The 11,097-nt window shown below is 48.7% G+C and overlaps 1 protein-coding gene across 1 annotated transcript; it reads left to right on the forward strand.

Moving 5' to 3' along the window:
• Positions 1 to 1,360: 1,360 nt before the first annotated feature.
• Positions 1,361 to 4,109, forward strand: LOC128123228 (voltage-dependent calcium channel gamma-1 subunit-like). Its single transcript, XM_052759412.1, has 3 exons — positions 1,361 to 1,580; positions 2,967 to 3,104; positions 3,481 to 4,109. Exons 1-3 carry the CDS (start codon positions 1,391 to 1,393, stop codon positions 3,705 to 3,707), a joined length of 555 nt encoding a protein of 184 aa, XP_052615372.1. The 5' UTR covers positions 1,361 to 1,390; the 3' UTR covers positions 3,708 to 4,109.
• Positions 4,110 to 11,097: the final 6,988 nt, after the last annotated feature.

Here is an 11,097-nt window from a genome sequence, read left to right on the forward strand (position 1 = left end):
GCACAAAGCTCCTGGGCTCCACCCCCAGCACCACATAATCCAGAAGTGGTGGCCAGGACTTGGAGCCCCAGCACGTGGGAAGTAGAGGCAGACAAATCGGAAGTCCCAGGTGTCATTGGCTATATTTGGATATACAGCCAATTCAAGGGTAGCCTGGGCTATGTGAGACCCTGTCTCAAAAACAAGCAAACAAATAGGAAATAATATAAAAAATAACCCATTCTTATACTTCCTAATTCAGTAATTCATGGATAAAGAATATTGAATGTACTCAATAAGGACCGCAGCTATGCTTTGGCGTCACATCAAGTTATGGAAGAGACTAATGGAGGAAGCTAAAGAAGAAAGCTGCCAGTGGAATTGTATCTAAGAGCCTCATGGCTCTATTTACACTAAGTCCCTTCCTCTCCAGCTGCCCATAACATCTAGTCTAACTGTCCACATGGCTTTCCTGACATTGCTCAGTGGCCAAGGAGCTTGCCAGGAGATGTTTTGTCTGGGGCCCACATGACTCAGGTCCTGAGGGTCTGAAGAAATGACATGCCGAAGAGCCCTTTGTAGGGGCAGAGCTGAGGTTGCCAACCTGGACGAGCACCAGAATCTTCTGGAAAGCTCTCTCCCTCCCTCCCTTCCCCTCTCCATTCCCCCATCTCTCTCCTCCTCCCTCCCCGCCTCCCCCCACATGGGTGGGGTTCACACACACCTGTACATATGTGCACGTGGAGGCCAGAGGTTGACATCTGGTGTCTTCCTCAATTGCTCTCCACCTTGTTTTTTGAGACAGAGTCTCTTACTGAACTGGAGCTCACCAATTGGCTAGGCTGCTGGTCAATGAGTTCTAGGGATTGGTCCCTCAGCACTGGGACCACAAACTCATATCCCTGTACCCAGCTTTTTACATGGCTGCTGGGAATCCTCATGCTTGTGTGGCAAGTACTTTAACAGCTAAGACATCTCCCTAGCCCCTGGAAATCTCTTGAAAAATGCTGCTCCCCAGGCCCCACTGTGAATGGAGGATAGGGATCTGCCTCTGATTTAACCCAAGGTCCCTCACCATTACCACTATTAACATTTCACACTGGATAACTCATGCTGTGGTAGGTTTGTTTGTGAGCTGAGAGGTTTTAGCACAACCCCTGGCCTCTAGGCATTGCCCTGGGTCCCCAGGAGAGGGATCCACATGCTAAGATCATTGACTGGTTATTTGCTAAGCCTGTATGGCCCCTACTTCAGGAATGTGAGTCTGGGTCTCAGTTATCCCAACTGCCTAATGGGCTCAGGGCTTGTGTGCTGTCTGCCCCGAGAATCTATCATCCTTTACTCCCTGATGCTGTTCCAATGTCCTTTGCCATCCTGTGTCTGCTGGAATGGCGTGCTAAAGGCCAGGGAAATGTTTGGCTCAGATTCAGAATGTGGGGGAAGTTGGGCAGTCATAGGCTTCCGCATGCCCTATGGGGAGACCCCTGCCCTTTCTACCAGCTCACAGACTGTCTCCTCCTTTGCAGACAAGAACTGCTCCTACTTCAGACACTTCAACCCAGGAGAGAGCTCAGAGATCTTTGAATTCACCACTCAGAAAGGTGAGGCTGGGTGGCAGGGGCGGTGGAAAGTGGCTGGCGGTGTCACAGCTGCTGAGCTAGGAGTCACTTGGCAGAAACGTGCTGACTTCTGCTCAGGATGAAAAGCAGCTGTAGGCTGGTGCCCTGTCACATCCCGGCACACACAATCCGTTCTGGGTCCAGGTACTCGGAGTACATTTGTTGGTGTAAGGGACAGTGGATTAAGACTTTCTGGCCGACTGTAAATTGCAGCAGGAACACATTCCATCCAGCAGAGCCCAGAGGACTAAGAAAATGGTGCGGGTACTCACAGTGCTGGAGCAGGATCACAGGGTGGGTGGGTGAGAATTTCTGTGGGGACTGTGGTAGTCCTGCCCGCACTTACTAATAGCCCTCTGAGCTGAGGAAAACATGGTATTCCTGCCCTTCATCGGTGGAACTCAGAGACCTCAGCAGCAGGAAGAGTCTGGGGTGTGTGGGAGCAGGTGGCCGGCCACACAGTATACAAGAGCTGACACAGACACACTCCCACACATGCTAGCAGATCCTCACACGTAGTCACATGCACACACCATCAGATCCTCACACACAAGGCACGCATACACACTGAGAGTCTTATTGCAGGGAACACTCATGCATGCATCCATGCATGCATGCATGCGCATACCAACAGAGTCTTGTGCAATGAAGGGAACAATCACACATGCATACACGTACCAAGAGATCCTTGTGCATGGAGAATGCATACACACGGAGAGCCTAAATGAAAGGAACACTCACACATGTATGCACACGCAGACAGATCCTCACGTGTGGATATATACATGCTGACAGCCTCATGAGCAAGGCACACACGTGCATCCACATATGCCGACAGATATCCCCCCCCCTCTCTCTCTCACACACACACACACACACACACACACACACACACACACACACACACACGATTCTCACATGCAGACACGGGCACACACTCTGATGGATTCTTAGGCAACCCACACACATCCTCACACTCACATGCCAGGTAACACCCACATGTTGTCAATCTCCCAGAGTCCCCTTGTCAATCTAAGACAGACCACCTACAGCTCAGTGCCTCCTTCCACCTGTCACTCAGGAAGGCTTTGGCTCTAGGAATGTCTCTAGCCACGGGGTGTCCTGCCTCCTTTTGAGGCCTTTGCCTCAGGGAACCTTGCAATTTAGTGCCCTGGAAAGATACGTGAATCCATCCTGTTAGCATCTGGCCCCGCTCTTCCACAGCACCCGACCTGCAGTGAGTAAGAAAGTGAGTTAGCCTTAGTCAGGTGTGAAATGGGAATCCAGGCTGTGGCAGCTCACTGAGCCACCTGATGGTACGAAAACGCTTGGAAAGGCTCTGGTTCTGAGGCCCCCTTCGTTTTGCAGAGTACAGCATCTCAGCAGCGGCCATCGCCATCTTCAGCCTCTGCTTCGTCATTGTGGGCTCCATCTGCGCATTTCTGTCCTTTGGGAATAAGCGTGATTATCTGCTGAGGCCAGCATCCATGTTCTATGCCTTTGCAGGTAGAGTGGGGCCCTGCAGTGCCTGGGTAAGAGGGGGATTCCCTAGGGCTCCCCACTCCGTACTCAGGCTTCACCTGCTTTGTTCCTTTTCCCCCAAAGGCACTACCCTTGGGAGGAACACTGAGGAACCTCCCCAGAGAGCAATTAGCAAAAGACGGAAGGAAATGTGGCCAGTCTCTGGCTAACCTCCTGCAGGATGTGGGAACTGCATGGTGGGAAGTGGTAGACATGGATCACTTTTGCAGACTCCCGGTTAGAACCATCTAGAAGCATTTTCCTCTCAGGATCGAGTCAAAGGCAGGGAACAGAGGTTGGGGGAGGCTTGGGTGGCAGCAGGAATACCATCAGTCACTGAGACTCTTGGCTTTGTCCCCAGGGCTCTGCCTTATTGTCTCCGTGGAGGTCATGAGGCAATCGGTGAAGCGCATGATTGACAGTGAGGACACCGTCTGGATCGAGTACTACTATTCATGGTCCTTCGCCTGTGCCTGCGCCGCATTCACCCTGCTCTTCCTCGGTGGGCTGTTCCTCCTGCTCTTCTCGCTGCCTCGGATGCCCCAGAACCCCTGGGAGTCCTGCATGGATGCTGATCCGGAACACTAGCTCTGGGGAGATGAAGCCCAGACCAGAGTTTCACATCTGCCCTGATCCCCCTCCCTCTGAGTTCCTCTGCCAATGGTGCACATGGACATGAACCCAGACCTGCACAGGGTCAGAGCAAGCAGGCAGGCAGGCATCTGTAGGGCCCTCTCTTGAGCCTGCCCCAGCTCAGGCTTGCCCACCATGCCTGTTGTCTTTGAAGAACTGGTCTGGTCATCTTTAGAAACCTTCCAAGGACAGCCTGTACTCATTCACCAGTTCTGAGCTTCATCAGCATCTGGAGCCAGCTCCTCCCCCACTCTCCTTTTCCATGACCCGACCATCCCCCCTTGGTTTCCAGGGTCCCCAACAGACATTTTTAACTGGATAGAATCTGTGGTTTGAAATAAAAGATCTCAGACACTTCCCTTTTCCCCTGTGCCTTCCATAGCAATTGCGAGATTCCTGGCTATAGGCCTAGTACCCTAAACCCTGGAGAACAGGAAGGAGTGTCCCTCAGATGCAGCGGTTCTCACTGTGTGGTCAGGACCCCTTCAGGGGTCACATATCCAATATCCTGCATATCAGACATTTACATTATGATTCATAACAGTAGCAAAATTACAGTTATGAAGTAGCAACGAAAATAATGTTATGGTTGAGGGTGGTCACCACAACATGAGGAACTGTATTAAAGGGTCACAGCATGAGGAAAGTAGGGGACCACTGCCTGGGGCACTGGGGACTTTTAGAGGTGAGGTGGGGATAGCTTGGAGGTTCTGAATTCCAACTTGAATGTCTGAGCTCTGGAATTGTTTGGAATGAAACTAGAAACCTTGTGACTTGGGCAAGGGTGTTAAAAATAGGAGGGGTTATTTCTAGAATCATCCAGCCCCTCTCAGCACTGAAGCCCCATGGTCTCAGTCTAGCATCAGCCAGATCCTTGTTGGGAAAAACAAAACACACACATACACACACACACACACAAAAAAAAAAAAAAAAACCAAACAAACCAAAAACCAAGCCAAAACAAAACAAACAAACAACAACAACAAAACAACCCAAGAAGCAGGGCCTCACAGATACTTAGCACCATCATTTAATCACTCCTGCCTCCTCAGACCCCTACTGTACCGAACCTAGAAACAGAAGTCAGACTTGACCGGCAGACAGGGAGGACTCTCTGTGGTCCTTGCAGTGAACACTGGAGTCCCACGTGGAGCTAGCACAGTTGGCAAAGGGGAACGCCCCCACCTGTGGGAACAACCTGGCCCACACTTAGTGTATAGCCTGCAACACAGGGGTGCTTTTTACAGCTTGAAAGACATCAAAAGAACTTGTCATGAATATGAAGAATATCTCATGACATGGAGATTCCACAAAATTTAAACCTCAGGGTCTATAAATAAAGTTTTATTGGCACACAGCCACACCTGTTTTCATGGGTGTTCAGTGTCGCTGCTTTCCTCACAACAGCATTGAGCAGCCTCATAAGAAAGGTTTTTGCCCTGTAATGTAAATAATATTTACTTTCATATTGGACACAGGAGCACATACCAGTAATCCTAGCACTCAGGAGACATTGAGGCAGGAGGACCACTTCCATCCTTATTTCCTTGACACAGAGTGTATGAGTTACTTTTTGCTTCTGTGACAAAGCACCATGACCACAAGTGATTTATAGAAGAAAGAGTTGTTTTGGCTTGTGGTTCCAGAGAATGAGTCCATAGTGGCAAGGGAGGCGCGGCGGCAGTCAAGCATGATAGCCAGAGCAGGAAGCTAAATGATTTTTCAACCACAAACACAGAGAGAGCAAACTGGAAGTGTTGTGGGAAAATCTTTTTGCACACTGTGAAGATGTGACTCTGCTAAGGCACCTTGCGATTGATTTAATAGAGAGCTGAATGGCCAGTAGCTAGGTAGGAGAGGATAGGCAGGACTTCCGGGAAGAGAGAGAAACTAGGGGGAAGAATCTGAGAAGAGGGGAATTTGCCAGTCAGACATGGAGGAAATGGGAGGCACGCTATGGTTGGGTACTGTGTGAGTGAGGGCACAGTGAGAGAGAGGTTACTTCCTTGTTTTTCAGTGCTGAGTGGCTTTATGGACGGTCTCTGAGGTTTGAGAGCATCCTGTGGACACTCAGAGGGTCATGGGGATGGTACCTGTGGAGCCTACAGAAGTCCTACTTACTCTGCAGGAGCCGGATCAGACGACGTGAGGTGGCATCTTCTCCGATCCCTTACATGACATTCATGCCTCTCTCCTTTTGTTCTTGGTGCTCTGCTCATATTCCTCATATTTAACCCATCTTGGCACAGTTCGGCCTTCCTGATTTTACAGCTCTTTGAAGACAAGGCCCACATTTCCTCAGAATCATTGTAGTAGCTAGGACCTTCCTTACACTGATCGTTTCCCCAAATCCTGCGGTGTCTAGTTTGCAAAGCCTCAGGACGGGCTGTGAGCCTAGTCCATGAATTAGAACGTGCTGTCCACAAGGGAGACTGGGTACGGCACAGTTCCTGCAAGAACGCCATGAGGAAGAGAGACGGAGCACAGAGAGTCCTTTGAAGCAAGACAAGAGTTTGAAAGGACTCCTTCCCACTCCAGGTATCCAGCCCCTGCTGTCTCTGTCACCACAGTGGATTCCATACACACACGCTTGAGTCAGATCAATAACACCAAGCCAGCTTCGTTCTCCACAGAGGAACTCAGGGCTCCAGAGATGTAAGATGGAATTATTTTCCAAGCTAGAGCACACCGGCAGAAGCATTCAGTACAGACAGATTTCCTAAGAGCTTTGACAGAGGTACAAAACCACCTTTAATTATACTAGATCACAATCTTTTTTTTTTCTTTTTTCAAAACAGTTGATCCTCTACCCTGTTAGTGAGCCAACCACAGGAATCATTGTACTAGACTGCCTGTAGGTTCACCTCAAATTGGTCAGCTTTCCGTTACCGCAACAAATATCTTGGATAAATCAACTTACAAAGATGAAAGTGTTTTGGCCCACAGTTTTGGAGGCTTTACATGACTGATCATCCCCTTTACTTTATATTTATGGTGGAACAACACATCAAGTCAGATTCACTCACCTTCTTAGGAATTACCCATAATTTCCTACAATGATATGCTCCCAGTGACCTAAAGACCTCAAACTAGGTCCCATCTCTTAAAGGGTCCACCATGTCCAGTTGTACCATAGGCTTGAGACTGTGCCTTTAGCCCACGGGTCTATGGGACATACTCGTCCAGACCTAACACCTTGAGAAATACAGGTGCTCCCACAAGCTAAAGTCTATTTCCTGACTTTCTAGTCATCTGTTGCTTTGTCCCAGGTGATGGAACTTGCTTTAAACTTGGTCGCAGAACTAAGGAGACTAACTCTACAAGATCATCTCTTTAAAAAGACCTTGGCCTAGAGCGATCACTTCTGGTTAGCCTTACGAACATCAGGAACAAAGAGAAGACCCCTATTCCTGTGACTTCATTTCTCTTTTAGTTCCCCCGACTCCATGTATAGAAAACAATACTTGCTGGGCATTGTGGCACATGCTCATAATCTGGGAGACTGAGTCAGAAGGAGTACATGTGTTTGAGGGCTAGCCTGGACTACATAGAAAACCATTGCTGAGGGAGAGAAAGCAAGCTTTCAGTACTAATTGGAATATTCCTAGAATCTCCTCTGCAAGGTCTATGACCCATATTCTTAGGCACCCACCCACATCCAGACAGCCTGCCATCTGCGCTTCTTTTTAATTAGGGAGCAAATACCACACAAGTTGCCTTTTCCTCTGGTTCCCTGTGATCACTCAGCCAGCCACATCCACCCTCAGAGTCCATTACTATCTCCTCTAGATCAACTACCCACAATTAGCCAGTGCCACTTTGTACTGGGGGATTAGCAACAGTCTCCTGAAAATGTTTAAATCGATTGGCAAAGCCTCAGGTTTAATGAGCCGAGGGGGAGGTTAGACTGTAGGCTTCACAAGCTGCACGTTCTAGCCAAGTTCATTACCACCCTCTGTGGATTCCACATCAGCCAGAGCTTTAGACAAATGGGGAATTTTATCACATTTCAGGACTCTGCATGATCACCATAGGTGTGCACCATGTGCCCATATACCAGGCTATGCTAAAGGAGGGGGCATCCGTCAAAACGGGCATAGCCTCAGTGAAACTGTGAAAGAAAATGTTCTGTGACACCCAGTAGGACAGAAAGTAACTTGGGGAACTTCTACTGTCGCCACTTGAAGCTGCACAGAGTGAGTGGGGACATCCCAGCTTTCTATTCCTTCTTCAGCCCTGGTCATCCCTCTTGCGGAGGGGCTGTCATCTGCCCACAGTGTGGCCAGTCAAGTGTGTGGTGGTGGTGGTGGTGGAATTTCTTAACTGTTCTTCCCACCAAACCTTAGCATCCCACTCAGCAAACACTCCTGAAGGACACGGTCTCTACCATCCAGAGCTCACACACTCTTAACTTTACTACAAAGACTGACAAGATCTCACCGCAAGCACTGAGAAGGGGAGCATTGGTCAAGCGGGGTGGGGGGACCTGGAGCACTGGAATTTACCTAGTCTTGATTAGTAAGTAGAGCATCCCAGAGCAGCCTGGGGGGGCCAGGGTTACAAGGGCTGAAAGGGCACAGTGCAGGAGCCAAGTAGGGAACTAAGCAAGCCAGGAGCTTCCCGGGGTGCACAGGGTGAGTACAAGGAAAAGTATCGCTCAGGACCCCAAGACAAAGTCCTCAGACCAAGTTCTCAGCACAAAAGAGATGTATTTGCCCCAGAGGGACAGAGGGCAGGGACAAGAGACAAAGACAGGAGACGGAGGACGAGGGAGAAGGGGAAGGGAGCAGGGAGAGGTAGGAGGGGCATTTGTCCCAGAAGGACAAGGGACTGCCTCTGGATAGAGGAGACAGACATGGCCCATAGGAAAAAGGCGGTTTATAAAGATACAGGGGGAAACCCTGTGTTAGGATGAGGTGGGGGTTTTTTTGTTTTTGGTTTTGGTTTTTCGAGACAGGGTTTTGTGGTGGTATTGTGTTCCCCAAAATATTGTGTACCCTAATAAACTTATCTGGGGTCAGAGAACAGAAAAGCCACTAGATACTTAGGATAGGCAGTGGTCGCACACGCCTTTAATCCTAGCATTCCAGAGGCAGAAATCCATGTGTTCAAGGATACAGCCAAGCATGGTGACTCACGCCTTTAATCCCAGAAAGCGAGCCTTTAATCCCAGGGAGGGATGGTAGAAAGCAGAAAGGTATATAAGGCATGAGGACCAGAAACTAGAAGCATTTGGCTGGTTAAGCTTTTGGCTGGTTAAGCATTCAGGCTTTCGAGAAAGAAGCAGTTCAGCTGAGACCCATTCGGATGAGAACACAGAAGCATCCAGTCTGAGGAAACAGGATTGCTGTGGGATGTTCTGTATGGTAAATGTGTTGCTGATTGGTCAATAAATAAAACACTGATTGGCCATTGGCTAGGCAGGAAGTGTAGGCGGGACAAGGAGGAGAATAAAGCTGGGAAGTGGAAGGCTGAGTCAGAGAGACACTGCCAGCCGTCATGATGAGAAACAGCATGTGAAGATGCTGGTAAGCCACGAGCCATGTGGCAAGGTATAGATTAATGGAAATGGATTAATTTAAGCTGTAAGAACAGTTAGCAAGAAGCCTGCCACGGCCATACAGTTTGTAACCAATATAAGTCTCTGTGTTTACTTGGTTGGGTCTGACGGCTGTGGGACTGGAGGGTGATAGAGATTTGTCCTGACTGTGGGCCAGGCAGGAAAACTTAAGCTACAGACATGTTAATTAGGTGAGCCAAAGGGGGCTTTTGATTGCTGAATACCAACACTTTAGTAGCTGGACCTTGGTGGTTAGCCTCAGGAGGAAGAAGTGGCCAAATAAGGGACTAGACCTTGGTGTCTAGCTTTAGGAGTGTAATCGAATGGTTTTTAGCAAGGTAGCGGGAATCGGGGAGAAATGCATGGCCTGCTAGTGCCACATGCTCCAGTGAGCTAATGTCCTTCAGTGAATGGTCTGTGTAGCCTGGGGGTGTTTCTTACTCCAGATCAAGATTTGGTACCTGGTCATGGGGAGTGAGTTGGTAGAGTGCGCTCATAGTATTCACAAGTCCCTGGGTCAGACCCCCCCATTACCGGGGGGCGGGGGAGCTTGAGGCTGGGGAGATAGATCGGTGGGTAAAATACTTGTCATGAAGAGTGAGAACCTGGGTTCGGAATCCAGAACCCATTTAAAGCTGGACGCCCTCGCATGCATCTGTAATCCCAATGCTTCTGTGGTGAGATGTGAGGTGGAGACAGGACCCCTGAAAGTTAGCCTGGCATGGGAAGTGGTGAATGAGAGACCAACTCCAAGAGAAGATGGTGAGGACAGACAGCAAGGTGGTCCTCTGATCTACACACACACACACACACACACACATACGTGCTCTCCGTCACTCATACATGGAAAGAGAGCTTTTAAAACAAAAGAATTTAGAGTCTTCAAACATCCAGTTAAAAAATATAGGACATTCATGACGTCAGATGTGGTGGCACACACTTTTAATCCCAGCACTCTGGAGGCAGAGGAAGGTGGATCTCTGTGAGTCCCAAGCCAGCACTATATAGTGAAACCTTGTCTCAAAAAAGAAAATAAAATTTAAAAAAAATAAAATTTAAAAAATGCTGTATTGGAGAACCACTGTAATTGTTCAGAGAATGGCTTAGACCAGAAAGGTAAACAGCTACTGTTGGTGGGTAAACAGGAGGTAAGGCCATGCAATGACTAGTTCTTCAAATCCTAAGGACTTCTGATAGGGAGTTGATTGGTTGAGACATAACCACATAATTCAAGCAGCAGGATCAGTAACAGGCTAAGAACTGCTTGAGTGTTCTAGATTTACCAAGAGCAGCAACAGCACACACACACACACACACACACACACACACACACACACACACACACACACACACACACACACACCAGCTAGCCTTCCATCTGGGTTCTGTGGGATTTCCCACCTTGCTGTTCTGAGGAAAGAAGGTTACAATGTCTATTAAAATTAACCCCCTAAGAGTCATCTTGCTTCTTCATCAATCAGCGTCCTTGGATTGCTTCTGCAGAGAGCATAACACGAGGAGCCTCCGAATCCACCACACTTGTATGGGAAAAAAAAACATTTTTCTTTTTAAAATTCAGAGATGGATGTCCACCCTGTCTAGGCAACACAAAGCAAAATGTCTATCTGCAATGGAGGAGCCAGAGGTTGGAGCGTTGGCTGCTCTTGCAGAGAATGGGTTTAGATTCCAGCACCCACATGGTAATTCACAACCATCCATAACACCAGTTCCAGGGGATCCGACTCTGACTTCCACAGACACCAGGCACACACATAGTACAGACAT

The sequence above is a fragment of the Peromyscus californicus genome, unplaced genomic scaffold (genome assembly GCF_007827085.1).
Source record: "Peromyscus californicus insignis strain IS unplaced genomic scaffold, ASM782708v3 Scaffold_3__1_contigs__length_106647218, whole genome shotgun sequence".
In the NCBI taxonomy this organism is placed as follows: Eukaryota; Metazoa; Chordata; class Mammalia; order Rodentia; family Cricetidae; genus Peromyscus; species Peromyscus californicus.